The sequence below is a fragment of the Anguilla rostrata genome, chromosome 12 (genome assembly GCF_018555375.3).
Source record: "Anguilla rostrata isolate EN2019 chromosome 12, ASM1855537v3, whole genome shotgun sequence".
Taxonomy (NCBI): Eukaryota; Metazoa; Chordata; class Actinopteri; order Anguilliformes; family Anguillidae; genus Anguilla; species Anguilla rostrata.
In genome coordinates, this window is record NC_057944.1 from 37,858,641 (window position 1) to 37,873,816 (window position 15,176).

At 50.8% G+C, this 15,176-nt stretch overlaps 1 protein-coding gene across 2 annotated transcripts in view; it reads left to right on the forward strand.

Moving 5' to 3' along the window:
• Positions 1-13,527, forward strand: part of cdon (cell adhesion associated, oncogene regulated) — a 44,709-nt gene extending 31,182 nt beyond the window's left edge. For both annotated transcript variants that reach the window (XM_064302903.1, XM_064302905.1), the window contains exons 10-20: positions 1-29; positions 824-940; positions 2,488-2,694; positions 3,765-3,946; positions 5,073-5,178; positions 7,181-7,303; positions 7,820-8,011; positions 8,686-8,972; positions 9,472-9,551; positions 12,223-12,491; positions 13,188-13,527. The exon at positions 1-29 is cut by the window's left edge and continues 146 nt beyond it. In XM_064302903.1, coding sequence (XP_064158973.1) covers positions 1-29; positions 824-940; positions 2,488-2,694; positions 3,765-3,946; positions 5,073-5,178; positions 7,181-7,303; positions 7,820-8,011; positions 8,686-8,972; positions 9,472-9,551; positions 12,223-12,491; positions 13,188-13,342 — 1,747 coding nt within the window. In that variant the 3' untranslated portion in view covers positions 13,343-13,527. The remainder of the gene's footprint in view (positions 30-823; positions 941-2,487; positions 2,695-3,764; positions 3,947-5,072; positions 5,179-7,180; positions 7,304-7,819; positions 8,012-8,685; positions 8,973-9,471; positions 9,552-12,222; positions 12,492-13,187) is intronic.
• Positions 13,528-15,176: the final 1,649 nt, after the last annotated feature.

Sequence of the window (15,176 nt, forward strand, 5' to 3'; positions counted from 1 at the left end):
CGCCATGCTCACCTTCCGCACCGCCAAGGGTCAGTCTCGCACCGCCAACCCGTCACCGAACCACCGCTACATTATCATACCGCTACATTATCATACCGCTACGTTATCATACCGCTACATTATCATACCGCTACGTTATCATACCGCTACATTATCATACCGCTACGTTATCATACCGCCATCTCATACTGTACAGCAGGGCTCCTCAGCGCTGCCCTGGAGGACCACGGAGTCTCACTCACCAATCATAGCTGGGCCTTCCGTGCCCCCTTTGTGACATCACAGCTCTGTGTTGCAGAGAGTTCTAAAGTTCTCAGAGAGTTGCCCTGTGGATGAGTGCACATGCTTAATGGCTGCTGTGCTGATGATGTAACGTCTGCTGGTGGTTTTTCGTTTTTTTTTACTCAGCACTTGATTTGTCAATTAAAGCAATTACAGCAGATTGTTTACTGGCAATTAATTCAGCTGGCCTGGTTTCTTGGGCCTGAAATGGTTGCTGTTTTAAGATGAAAAAAAAAATCAGCAGACCCTGTGGTTACATGTGAAATTAACAGCCTGATTAGTTTTCTGAGCGCTGGTTATGTGCATGTTCAGCTGGAGATGGGTGCTCCTTGGTAATAAAAATATGTGAGTGCGTGCGTATATACTGTACAGTTGTGTTTAGCTTTTGGCTAAGATACTGTAAAAGTTACTCTCCATTGTAAGATCAGGTTTTATGAGCGATGACTGACTTGATGCGTCCTCTGCATGTTTCTGTCCTTCCTGACGGATATTCCCTCCCTCCCTCCCTCTCTCCCTCTTTCCCTCCCTGTGGGTTTTGCAGAAAAGAGCACTTCCCCCGGCAAGAATGACTCCAAGGCGCCCTTTCCGTTCCCGCCAGAGAAGGTTCCGGAAAGCGAGAACGCCAACACGCACTTTGGGGTGGTCATGCCCGACCGGGGTGAGAGCTGGGGAGGAGCGTCCCAATTGCGGATGTGATTTCGGTTTCTTTCAAAACAAACTGAGTAATACTGACATAGCCTTTGGCAAACGCACTGTTGTGGGTTATTATTGTGCGTGTGAAGCATGTGTGAAGCAGATTTCTTTATTGGCACTTTGGCAGAGGGCTCAGAGTTTTTTGTTCATCAATGTTTACATCTTGACCTCTGGTGCAGTTGCTTTGTATTGAAGTGTCATTCATGCAAATCAGAACAAGACTGGATTGCATGACATCACTTTGTTGCTTTAATTAGCGAAGCATCATGAATTAGGGAATCGGTGTGCCGCTGTAATCGTGTCCTTGTACATTTATACTCTAAGTCTTGGGACGGTCTATTTGAAACGACTAAACGGTGTCCGTGTTTCAGTCTCCGTTCCATAGCCTTGTGGTTAAGGGCGAACTCCAGAGGTTTGTTGGTTCAGACTCTGTCCGCGTTTGTCGGTGTGGAAGAGGGCGGTCTGGATTTAGGCCCTGTGACGGGATGGGTTCCTGGCAGCAGGGGAGAACTTCGAGTGCTTCACGCCGCAGAACTACGCGTCACACAGACACAATAGCAGCGATGATTTATAGAGTAATACCTGAAGAGCACCAGCGCGTGTCGTTTTGTCTCTGAACTTTCTGCTGGTCAGATTTTCGCTGATGCTGTTTTAATGTGGCATTTTTATGAGCTGAGCCTTAGAGGACAGGTGTGTGTGTGTGAGAGAGAGAGTGCGTGTGTGTGTGACTGTGTGTTTGTGTGTTTGTGTGAGTGCCTGCGGTTGTGCGTGCGTACATTGTGTGTGTGGGTATGTGTATGAGCATGCACATGTAAAGCGTGTGTGTGTGTGCGCTTGGCTAACCTGCAGCATGTCCCACCTTCTTGTGCCTTTTTGCCTTTTTACTAACCCCTTCTCTCTTTCTGTCTCTATTACTCTCCCATACTCTCTCTCTATCCATCTCTTACTGTCTCTCTATCACTATTATTCTCTCATGCTCTCTCTCTCTCTCCCTCTCTCTTTGGTGCTCTCTCTGTGTGGAGCTGGGACAGTAAGTAGACTCATTTCTCTCTGATGTGCTGGTCGGCTACACTGCGTGTTGTGTGTGTGTGCGTGCGCGTGTGCGTGTGCGTGTGCGTGTGCGTGTGCGTGTGCGTGTGCGTGTGCGTGCGCGTGCGCGTGTGCGTGTGTGTGTGTGTCTCTCTCTCGGGGTGAGGAGGACAGAGATGTGCTCCCTGGATCCAGTCTGCTCTTCTCTAAAACTCGTCTGCAGTAAAACAGTATTTCTGAAGTCTTGGGCTGCAGCAGATCCCCTGTTTCTGTACGAGACGTAATGGTTAAAGGTTTGAGGGTGTTGTGCATTTTCATCCAGCCTTCATCTTCATCACACTTCACTGCCATTTCCGTCTGTATAAATGCACAGTATGGGGAGAATAAATAAACTTCAGCTTTGTGCATCACTGTGGACGAGAGCTTTGTGCCGTTTTGCCCAAATGTGATGATGTCATGTGCCCCCCGCCCCCTTCCCCCCAGTTCCGGAGGCCCCGGACCGGCCCACCATTTCCATGGCGACGGAGAGCTCGGTGTACGTGACCTGGATCCCGCGGGCCAACGGGGGCTCTCCGATCACGGCGTTCCGCGTGGAGTACCGCCGCCAGGCTCGGAACGCCGACTGGGCCGTCGCCGCGGACAACATCTCCCCGCTCAAGCTGTCGGTGGAGGTGCGCACGCTGGAGCCAGGTGAGATCAGTGCGCGTGCGCGCATGCTGCAGGTACCACCTCCAGCCTCCAGCCCAGGGGCTCTGCTGATTGGTTAATTAACTGTCAATGATTTACCTTTGTAAAGGCCACATTCACAGTCAGAAATATCTATGCATGCTATGGAGAATTAATATTTGTTCTCCAGCTAAGAGAGTTAAGCCTGCAGACACTGCGGCCCTCCAGGACTGGAGTTAAGCCTGCAGACACTGCGGCCCTCCAGGACTGGAGTTAAACCTGCAGACCCTGTGGCCCTCCAGGACTGGAGTTAAACCTGCAGACACTGCAGCCCTCCAGGACTGGAGTTAAACCTGCAGACCCTGCGGCCCTCCAGGACTGGAGTTAAACCTGCAGACACTGTAGCCCTCCAGGACTGGAGTTAAACCTGCAGACACTGCAGCCCTCCAGGACTGGAGTTAAACCAGCAGACACTGCGGCCCTCCAGGAGTGGAGTTAAACCAGCAGACACTGCGGCCCTCCAGGAGTGGAGTTAAACCAGCAGACACTGCGGCCCTCCAGGAGTGGAGTTAAACCTGCAGACACTGCGGCCCTCCAGGACTGGAGTTAAACCTGCAGACACTGGCCCTCCAGGACTGGAGTTAAACCTGCAGGCTCTGTGGCCCTGTAGCACTGGAGTTTGACACTGCTGTTGTAGCCTGTAGGTGAACAGTGAGCTTAGATATCTGAATGGCCTGTGCTCAGTCAGTACGTGTTCTTATGTCCTTTATGCTTTAAACTGAAACGTATCCCTTGGCAACCGCCCCACATTGTTTCCCCAGAATCCCCCCCCCCCCCCCCATTTTGAGTTTAAACCGAAACTCCGCTACGGAGCAGGAAGGAATGTTGAGCGTGCTGCCTCTATAATGATTAACGTCCCGCAGCCGGAGTCATCCTGCGACCTTTGACCCCCTCACCGCGTCCTGCCCCTTTGTAGCGCAGTCGCAGCGGGCCGCGCTCACGGAGTAAACACGCCGCGTATTTAATCTGTCTGCCGCGCGCTTCTCTTCCCGCTGCGCTGACCTCTCCCCCCCCCGGCCTGTCCGTCACCCCAGGCTCCACCTACCGATTCCGCGTGGTGGCCCTGAACACGTACGGCGAGAGCCCGCACAGCGCCCCCTCCAGGCCGTACGCGGTGTCACCCGTCGGCCCTCCCATCTCCAGCCGCCCGGTGGCCGGCCCCCACATCACCTCCACCGACGCCGTCAGCGACACGCAGATCATGCTGCGATGGACGGTGAGTGCGCTGCCGACGCCGTCCCCTAGGGGGCGGTCACCCAAACCCTCCGCCGACAAGTATCCGATTCATACAGAGGTCCACAGCCCTGGGCCTGGAGAGCTTGCAGCCTGTGCTGGTTTTTTGTGGTTAATCAGTGCTTAATTGATCAATAAACACAGTTGCTTGCACATTTACCTCTTGCGGCTACTTCTGTATGAATCTGGTTCTGATTTTAGGGAGAAAACAAAAACCTGCAGACACTGAGGGCCTCTGGGGAGTCCATGTTTGTAGTCTTTTTGTTTTGTTTTTTTGTAATCGCACATGTTCCCTGAAAAGTAACATCTTAAGTATTTGGCCAAAAGAGGAACTAATGTTTTCCTCTTCTTAAGCTGCGTGCCACTGTAAGTAACGTCTTTCTGTTCGCTCGGTCAGAGTCTTTTGTCTCTGATCTTCCGTTTGATTACACCCCGCCATTTAAGTAATTGCTGTCGTACTTGTGGCAAGCGGCGTTCCGTCAGGCCTGTAATTGGCCCGGCTCGGTGTGATTAGAGCGCCCTATCGGGAGGGGGGAACGAGAGGCCCCGCGCTGAGGTTGGTACGGGGATATTTTTAGGCCTCAGATAAGGCCGGGGAAAAACGGCCAGATGAAGGGATGGAGGGAGAATATTCCCCCAAATCTGTTTCCTCTTTTCCTTGTACTTTTCTCTCATGCATGCCTTCATTCAGCAGTCACTGCATTCCAAACGTGCTCAAGGAACGACCTTGGACCTTTCAGGCCTGAGATCACAGATAGCATGGGATTAGAATGTTCCCAACTGAACATTCTAATGCTGATGTCACAATCACTAATTGAAACCAATGGTGTCCTAGAACACTGACTTAGAATTTAGGGAAAAAGAAAACAAAACATTCCAAAAAAACCAGTGGGGTAGTATTCTTTGGTTTTCCTGTTGCTGAACATATTTGCTTGGCCTATTTTCCCCATTGTTGTTAAAAAAAGGTTTTGGTTCCTTTTTTGTTTTTTTGGCATGTGAAGCTGATGCACGTAAATAAGTATCCCTGAAATATGCAGAAACCTGAAGCAGCCGGATGAAAACAAATGACTCTTCCTCTCTCTTTTCCTCCTCTTTTTTTTTCCCCCTAGTACACTCCGTCCAGCAATAACAACACTCCCATCCAGGGATTTTACATCTACTATCGTCCCACAGACAGCGACAATGACAGCGACTACAAGAGGGACGTTGTGGAAGGTGAGTGCTGGTTTTACGGATCTCGCCTTGTAACTGAGAGGTTGCCAGTTTGATTTCCAGCCATTGTACCCTTAAGCGAGGTACGTAACCTGGTTTGCTTTCGTAAAATATCCAGCTGGTTAAATTAATTGTATGCAAACTCCCCCCCCCTCTTCTGCAAAAAAGTGATTTGGATAAGAGCATATGTGACTGGATGTAAATGTGATGCTGTCTTCAAATGGTGTGTCTGACAGCCAGTCTGCATTTTTCTCAAACACCACGATCCTTCTGTGTCTCCATCCACCGGCTTTTAATCCAAACTGCCAGCGATTGGTGGAAGAGACTGGCGGGGTTGCACACTTGTTAGCTGTTAATAGTTTGCTAGCGGTTGCTTTGCCGTTAGCCGTTTGTTTGCGGTTAGCAGTTAGCCGTTTGTTTGCGATTGCTTTGCTATTAGTGCTTTGTTAGTGCTTGCTTAGCTGTAAGATGTTTGTTAGCAGTTAGCGGTTTGTTTTCGGTTAGCAGTTAGCGGTTTGTTTTCGGTTAGCAGTTAGCGGTTTGTTTGCGGTTAGCAGTTAGCGGTTTGTTTGCGGTTAGCAGTTAGCTGTTTGTTTGAGGTTAGCAGTTAGCTGTTTGTTTGCGGTTAGCAGTTAGCGGTTTGTTTGCGGTTAGCAGTTAGCGGTTTGTTTGCGGTTAGCAGTTAGCGGTTTGTTTGCGGTTAGCAGTTAGCGGTTTGTTTGCGGTTAGCAGTTTGCGGTTTGTTTGTGGTTGGCAGTTTATTGGCGGTTGTACACAGAGCGGTGGATATCAGCCACATTCAGGGGACAGGAGAGGGGTAAAAAGATATCCGCTGAGAGAGAGGAGGGGAGGAGTGGGTGAGGGGGGGTCGTCGTCTTGACGATTGAAGCGTGTTGAGTGGTGCTGGCAGGGTAACAGGGCAGCGTAAAATGTGTCTTTAATAAACGGCCACCGCACTAATGACCCAGAACTGAAACCCTAGACCTGGCCGCTTGAAGGGGCTCACGTTTCCATCAGGAATTTTAGCCGTGGAGGCTGGACTGGGGGGGCCATCTCCTGCCCTGCAGAAGAGGGGCTGATAACTCAAACCTACCCCCCCCATCCTGCCCCGCCCCCCCTATCCTGCCCCCCCTCCAGTCCCCAACCTCTTAACCTCCCTCTCTCTCACAGCAGCCCTCGCCCTCTGTCAGGGAGTCACATGCCTGTTTGAGCCATCTCCTAGAGATAAGCCGCCCGTGACCTCTGGGAATCTCATGGGGCTGTTTCTAATGTGAAGTGTGTGTGTGTGAGAGAGAGTGTGTGAGTGTGTGTGTGTGTACCTGTAAGTGTGTGTGTGTGTGTGTGTGTGTGTGAATGAATGTGTATGTGTGTGTGTGTGTGTGTGTGTGAATGTGTGAGTGTGAGTGTTTGTGTGTGTGTGTGCGTGTTTGGTGGCATAGTAGTATTGTATGGTGTTTCTGTAGTGTGTCTGTGTGTACGTGTGTGTGTGTGTGCATTTGTGCATGCGTGTGTCTGTGTGTGCGTGCTTGTTTGGTGTCATAGTAGTACTGTATGGTGTTTCTGTGGTGTGTCTGTGTGCCGGACCGCACAGTGTGGTGTGTGTGTGTTTGTTTGTTTGTGTGTGTGTGTGTTTGTGCGTGTGTGCGTGTGTGCATGTTTGGTGGCATAGTAGTACTGTATGGTGTTTCTGTGGTGTGTCTTTGTGAAGGACCGCACAGTGTGTGTGCAGAGGGAATATTGGAGACGGTCCAGAACAAATACTCAGCTACCATTTAAGGAGGCTGTCTAGTGTAACACAGCTGTCTGAGAGAGAGAGAGAGAGAGAGAGAGAAAGAGAGCAAGCGAGGGGAGAAGGGGAGAGAGAGAAAGAGGCAGGGAGGGAGAGAGGGTGAGGGAGAGGCAGTGAGGTGAGAGAGAGAGGGTTAGAGGAAAATTACTGTAGTCATAAAGACTACTCGATGACATCACTGGTGCATTACTGTCCCGCCTTCTTCCCCCCTAACAGGCAACAAACAGTGGCACCTGATTGGCCAGCTCCAGCCAGAGACGTCCTATGACATCAAGATGCAGTGCTTCAATGATGGAGGGGAGAGTGAATACAGCAACGTCATGATCTGTGAGACCAAAGGTGAGTCATGACAGGAGGGAATTATGGGTAATTGAGTTTTTGCGCGCTTAATCTGTCATGAAGCCAAAACCACTGTTGTGACAGTTTCCCAAAAGGGGCCCACTTAAATTGGCCCTAATACCTGGGTAATTACTCTGATCACAGGTAGGGTAACCACTGTAAATACACATTGTGACATTGTAATTGCGGTTATAAATGCTGTATTTCATGATTTAACTGTTGCATGTTTACAGTTGAAAGAGGTCCCTACGATGATTCTGGGGATAAACAGAGAACTAATTTTCTTGTTCTGAGTTTTTACTGGTTGTACACAGTAGCTGCATTGTCCCCATTTCTATGGAGTCCAGTTCCACGGGTGTTAAAGCTGTGTAAAGCAGGCTCATTATAGTAAATGTGCCGTATTTAATGTTGGCTTGAAGACCTGGCCCAGTTGTTTGGGATACATTTCCGGTGTGACGTCACTTCCTGTCTGAGGGTGGGACGGTCCTGACTGGGTCTCGTGTGTTTTTTCGGCAGCCCGTCAGGCCCCAGGAGCGCCCCGGGAGAACCCGATCACGCCGCCCGGCCCGTACCCCCCCGACCCCCCCGCCCAGGCCGGGGGGCTGCTGTACCTGATCGTGGGCAGCGTGCTGGGCGTGATGCTGCTCATCCTGCTGCTCTTCATCGCCATGTGCCTGTGGAGGTACCGCCAGCAGAGCAGCCTGCACAGTGAGTACTGCCCCCGCTGGGATCAGCCACTCAGCTCAGTCTATCTGTCAGTCAGCCAATCACAGCCTGCACAGTGAGTACTGCCCCCGCTGGGAACAGCCAGTCAGCTCAGTCTGTCTGTCAGTCAGCCAATCACAGCCTGCACAGTGAGTACTGCCCCCGCTGGGAACAGCCAATCAGCTCAGTCTATCTGTCAGTCAACCAGTCACAGCCTGCACAGTGAGGACTGTAGCCTGGGCTGGCTGGGAACAACCAATCAGCTCAGTCTATCTATCAGTCAACCAAATCAACCAATCACAGCCTGCATAGTGAGTACTGTAGCCTGCCCCTGCTGGGAACAGCCAATCAGCTCAGTCAATCTATCAGTCAACCAAATCAACCAATCACAGCCTGCATAGTGAGTACTGTAGCCTGCCCCTGCTGGGAACAGCCAATCAGCTCAGTCAATCTATCAGTCAACCAAATCAACCAATCATAGCCTGCATAGTGAGTACTGTAGCCTGCCCCTACGAAGAACAGCTAATCAGCTCAGTCTGTCAAACAGTTTAGTTTATCAATCAACCAGTCATGGCACTAGAGGTGGGCGACATACTGCAGTGATGATTATCGGATCCAATAACAGAACTGGAGCTCATAGAGAATGTGTCTGACCTTTACCCCCCCCTCGCGGACAGAGTACGACCCCCCCGGCTACCTGTACCAGCCCGCGGAGATGAACGGGCACGTGTTGGAGTACAGCGCCCTGTCCGGGACGGGCAGAATCAACGGCTACGGGCACACCGGGACCCTGCCCCCCTCCAGCTGCCCCCACCTCCACCACAAGCTGCCCAACGGCCTGGCGCTGGGCAACGGGACGGGCACCGCCCACTGCCCCTCCGCCCACCTGCACGGCCACGCCCACAACCACAGCCACGACGGCCCCCTGGAGTACGAGCACTCCCACCCCCACCACATCCACAACGTGAGTGCCCCGCCCCCCTTCACCCGTCAATCACTCTCCACCGTCCAATCACAATCAGGTTAGATTTTATGCTTGAGATGTAGTAGGCAGGCATACCTGTATGTCCTAATAACACCTGTGTGGTATATTAGGCCACGTCTCAGAGTTGTGACCTTATCAGTCTCCTTATTCTCACCGATGCCCAAAACAAATGAGTCACCACATATTGGTTTGAAAAACCTCAAAGGAGTGGCAGTTAGACAAAGATTTTGATCTCAGCACTAATCCAAAAAGATGGGAAAGACGAGTGTTTGATGAGATGTGTAGTACATATAGAAGGGCCTGAAGCCAGTCATTTTTTGGGGGAGGCCAAAGACTTGCACACACACACACACGCACACACACACACACACACACACACACACTAATCTGTGGATCTGTATATTTGCTAATTCCCAACCACAAGCAGAATGGTACAGGGGGCGTGTCTTAACTCTGTATTCTTCTTTGCCATTGGCAGGGAGGCGGAACGTACACGGCGTTGCCCCAATCAGATTCCTCCGACTGTATGAGCTGCCAGAACTTCTGTAACAATAACAGGTAAGATGCAGGGGAGGGAGGAAGGAGGGGAGCACTACAGGCGTGGGTGGTTTTTATGTAGATGATCTGTGCTGTGTGTGTGTGTGAGTGTGAGTGTGGGTGGTTTTGTGGTTGTGTGTTCTGGCACAAAATGGCTGCCGTGCATCACTCATGCGAGCTCGACTTTCCTCCTTTCACTGTAAAACGCTTCATAAGCCAAAGATGAAAAGCACTTCATGGATGCGATCCATTCTTCCTCCTCTCTCTTTTCAAAAAATGATTACTGTTAGTGTTTTATTTGAGTGGCGCAATACAGTTTAAATAAGCAAGCGCTGTTCGGGCCCCGATGGAGCTGGAGCAGAGAGACACATTTCTGCGCTCCAAAAACCGTCGTTATTTGGCGTGTGGAGTGCGTGTTACTGCGCTCCTGGGTGTGTGGCTCACCAGCTGACTGACGGGACGGGTCCGGCTGCTCTCCTCCGGTGACCCTGGGAGTCAGCGCTCCCGGACTGTGCTCAGCCCCGCCCACTCGCCCCCCCCTGCCCCCTCCCCCCCGCTTGTTTCCCTGCTGCCCGCCAGTCTTGTTTGTGTACTTTAGAGGCTGCAGAGCTAACAGTTTGCACTGCACACACCCGGCCAGCTGGTCTAATGATCCATGTGTTTATTTACCTCGCTGTGTGCAGGGGAGGGGGGGGGGGGGGCGGGGGGCCGGGGGGGTGTGTAAATGTTTGAATAGAGAAGGGGAGCGTGGGAGGGGAGGGGAGGGGAGGGGGAGGGGTGTGGCTGCCACCCCTGTGATAGACTCCTGAGATTTCACCCGCTCCATTTTTTATGAATGGAAAAATTTCACAGGCTTTCTCCCTGTTTTTTTCCCCTCTACCCTCCTCTCTTCTCTGTGTGTGGCGTGTGTGTGTGTGTGTGTGTGCGTGTTTTAGGTGTGTGTCTGTGCGTGCGCGTTTTAGGTGTGTGTGTGTGTGTGTGTGTGTATGTGCGTTTTAGGTGTGTGTGTGTTCGTGCACGTTTTCAGTGTGTGTGTGCGTGTGTGTGTGTGAGTGTGGTTTGAGTGTGTGTGTGTGTGTGTGTGTGTGTGTGTGTGTGTGCGCGGTGTGTGTGTGTGTGTGTGTGTGTGTGTGTGTGGTGTGTGTGTGAGTGTGTGGTGGTGTGTGTGTGAGTGTGCGTTTGTGTGTGTGTATGCAGTGTGTGTGTGTGTGTGTGTGTGAGTGTGGTGTGTGTGTGTGGTGAGTGTGTGTGTGTGTGTGAGTGTGTGTGGTGAGTGTGTGTGAGTGTGGTGTGTGTGTGGTGTGTGTGAGTGTGTGTGTGGTGTGTGGTGTGTGTGTGTGTGTGTGTGTGTGTGAGTGTGTGTGTGTGTGTGTGTGTGTGTGTGTGTGTGAGTGTGTGTGTGTGTGTGTGAGTGTGTGTGTGTGTGTGGGTGTGTGTGTGTGTGTGTGTGAGTGTGTGTGTGTGTGCGTGTGTGTGTGTGTGTGCGTGTGTGTGTGTGTGTGTGTGTGTGTGTGTGTGTGTGAGTGTGGTGTGTGTGTGCAGTGTGTGAGTGGGGTGTGTGCAGTGTGTGTGTGCAGTGTGTGAGTGTGTGTGTGAGTGTGTGTGTGAGTGCGGTGTGTGTGTGTGTGGTTCTGGAATGTAACAGACACTGGGACACACCCAGCTGAAGCCCCGTTGTGATCCGTTGCATCAGTCTGGATCAGAGAGATCAGTGCTGCGGGGATTAACTCATGTAGCCTGAGCAGCTAAAGAAACAAAAGCCCTATTAATGCTGGTATAGACACCGCCCTTTCATGTGAGATCTCTGCTCAGATCCGCTCATCTTCACACATTAAAGAGCAGTCGTCTTTCACAGCCGGCTTTATCCTTCATCCTCCAGCCTTTGAATGTCCTCTTCTCTTTGTTCCGCGATAAAATTATTACCGTCGTATTAATTAGTCTGGCTCACGTCTGGCGGCGCTGTACGTGTCTGCGGAGGCTAATAATCCTGCGTGCGATCAAGTCCGCTTTGTCCCCGGGATTAAGGGCTGCAGTTCTGTCGGTGAATTAAAATCGCTGCTGCTCGAAGCGCTGTCGTCTGAAAATCTTTATTCGATGACGATCCTGAGAGACAGAAGGGCCGTCTCTACAGACTCCATCTTGGCTCTCCCTCCCCCCCACCCCACCCCACCCAGCACTTGCTGTTTCATTAACTGAGCGACTGCTTTGGCTTTGGCGGTGTATCTCATGTTGTTGTATGTATTTATGAGGATTACGTCTTGATTCAGGGGTTGGTGTGCTAACCGTACATTAGCGACGTAGCGGTTTTACACGTACAGTGTAACATACAGTTTTACGGGTGCTGTTGGCCTGGTCTGCATCGCAGTCACTCATAACCTCTGTGTGCGTGTGTGTGTGTGTGTGTGTGTGTGAGAGAGAGAGGGTGAGTGTGTGTGCGTGCATGTGTCTATGCGTGTGTGTAAGACACAGGGTGAGAGTGAGAGTGTGTGTGTGTGTGTGTGTGTGTGTGTGTATGAGTGTGTATGACTCATAAAACTTCTGTTCTCTAGCAGTGTTATGTTTCTCTAGATGTGAGCACTTGTGAAATACAGTTAAATAGGAACGACACCTGAAAGTTTTATTTAAATGAAGGACATGATCAGTCTGACTGTGCCCTGCCCCCTCCCCCCCCCCTCCCCCCCCACCCCTCCAGGTGCTACGCGAAAGCCAACGGAACTTACTCCAGCGGCTCCCTTCCCATGATGCACCGCGTGGCGTCGTGTCAGCAGGACGCGCTGGAGATGGTGCCCCTGGGTCACGTGACCTCCCGCTGCCAGGGTTCCGAGCCCCAACCTCTCCCGGGGGACGAGGGAGGCGGGGACACCAGGCAGGGGGAGGAGCCAGGAGAGAAGACCCCGCCCCTTTCCCAGCATTCCTGCTGTCAGTCTGGGGACTACCAGTGCTGCTCATTGGAGGAAGGAGGTGGGCGGAGCCGGAGTGTTAGTTTGGAGCCGTGCTATTCGCTCTGGCCCTTCTGGGGTGCTGCTGGGTGGGCGGGTTGTCATCGTTACTCAGCAGCTGATTGGTCACATAAAGCAGACGGTTATGCCGTTGGCTCACCTCGTCTGTGGTTTCATGGGTCTGAGTTGGCCTCGGATCTTGTGCTGAAAGCGAAGCCCGACCGCACCCTGCAGCTCTCCAGGGGTGGGAGTGAATAAGGCCGTCTGAAACACGCTCTCACACCCTGTCCTACAGCGCTGCATTTATTACTTTATTAAGCATTCTGGACATGTGGCCTGAAATGTGCACTACAAATAAATCACCATCTTCTTCTTCTTCTGCTTCTGCTTCGACTTCTACTTCTTCTACCTCTTCTTCTGCTTCAATATCTTCTTCATCTACTTCGACTTCTTCTTCGACTTCCGCTTCTTCTTCTTCTACTTCGACTTCTACTTCTTCTACCTCTTCTTCTACTTCTTTTGCTTTCTTACCTCTTCATCCTTCTTCCTCCTCCCTATTCTTAATTACTGCAGTAACAGGTTTGTTTTCCAAATCGGACGTTATATAAAGGAGTGTGTTTACGTGTGCAGGTGTGGCAGTGCAGTGTTTGCGTCCTGAGTGATTGACAGGTGTACCTCTCTCCCGCTCTCCCCCTCTCCCTCTCTCTCTCTCACGCAGAGGAGGAGCTGCTGTTTGAGGAGGACCCGGAGGGGCTGGGCGTGTGCTGGGAGAGCCTGGGGCTGCCTGAGCTGGACTGTAAGGAGAGAGGAGCCTGGATATCCAGTGGGAGTCTGAGGGGAGGCCTTATACAGCCTACAGTACAAGAGATCTGAACACACACACACACACACACACACACACACACACACACACACACACACACACACACACACACACACACACACACACACACACACACACACACACACACGCAACCATACACAGACACCCACATACCCACATACACACACACACACACACGCAACCATACACAGACACCCACATACACATGCACACACACACGCATGCACGACCACACACAACACACACACACACATACCAAACAACACACACACACAACACACACTACACACACCATACATACACACACACGCAACATACACAGACACACATCACAACAACACACACACACACACACACAACATACACAGCACCCACACACACACACACAACACACACACACACAACACAACACACAACACACACACACACACACACACAACCACTACCACACACACACACACACCTACACAACACCCACACTAAACACACACCAACACACACACAACTACACACACACACAACAACACACACACACCACATACACACACACACAACACAACCAACACACACCACTACACACACACACACACACACAACAACACACACACACACACACATCACAGCACACACAACACACACACACACATACACATGTATACACACACACACACACACACCACACACTCACCACACACCACATACACAACACACATACACACACACCACACACACACACACACACACATCAACATCAAGCACACCACAACACACACCACACACACACACACACACAGCAACTGACACAACACAATCTACGACACACTGCAGACCACACACGTACGCATCGGGTGGTCAGACGGGGCAAAGGGAAATGGATGTGGGAGATGGACGGCCAGCGTCTGCTTGATCAGAGACAATGTGTGACATGGTGACACACTGACCATGCACCGACCTGGGGGACGCTGGGGGTGGGGCCGGGTGGGGTCCATGGTGGGGGGGACAGACTGCTGGACACGCTCAGACCACAACTACAACCCAGAAATGGCGGAAAAAAAGGTTTTTTTTTTTTTAAAAAAGAACAAAAACTCTTTAGATGACTTATTTATTTTTTGTAGTAGTAAAATATTATTTCATATGAATGTATCTGTTTTAAGAAAAAAAAAGTTTCTTTTATATTATTTATGCTTTTTTTCGGTTGTTTTCTTTTTTGTTTGTTTTGACGAGAAATACTTTTTATTTTTATTTCATTTTTGTGTTTTTTTTTGTTTTGGCTTGTTTTCGTTGCCGTTGGGTTTTTTTTCCACCCTGTGTGGAGTTTAGCCTGTTTATGTGTAAAGTCTTTTGTGATATTATAAAGAGAAACTATGGAAGAGACTTGCTGTTCTTATCTCCTTTGTTCTCCTAGCATGTGTGTGTGTGTGTGTGAGGAGGATCTGTCCCTTGATTTATTGGAAACAGCCCCAAAAAGTATTTTGGAGACTTTTATACATCTGCTAGTCTTGGCCCCATATGCTCTCTCTCTCTCTGGAGCCTGGAGCATCTGGAAAGAGGAGCGCTTGTGAAATTGCTTTCCCTGCAGTGCGATTAGCATTTGGCCAGCGTGGTGCTGTTGGCCAGCGGTTCACTTGGCCTGAATCATCACCTCCAGTTGGATTTCCAAAGGCTTCAGAAGATCTTCAGAAGGCTAAAACCCGTCGTTGATTTATTATGGGAGCGCATCCCTGGGAGCTGGTCAGACTGTAATCGCGTCGGAGTGAAAACCCGATCGCACTCCTAGGTTGTAAAGTTATAAGTGAAGTCAGCCCCTGTTTACCAGCCGAAACATTCACCCAATCTCAGTTTAAAAGGCAGGTTGCTTTCGCA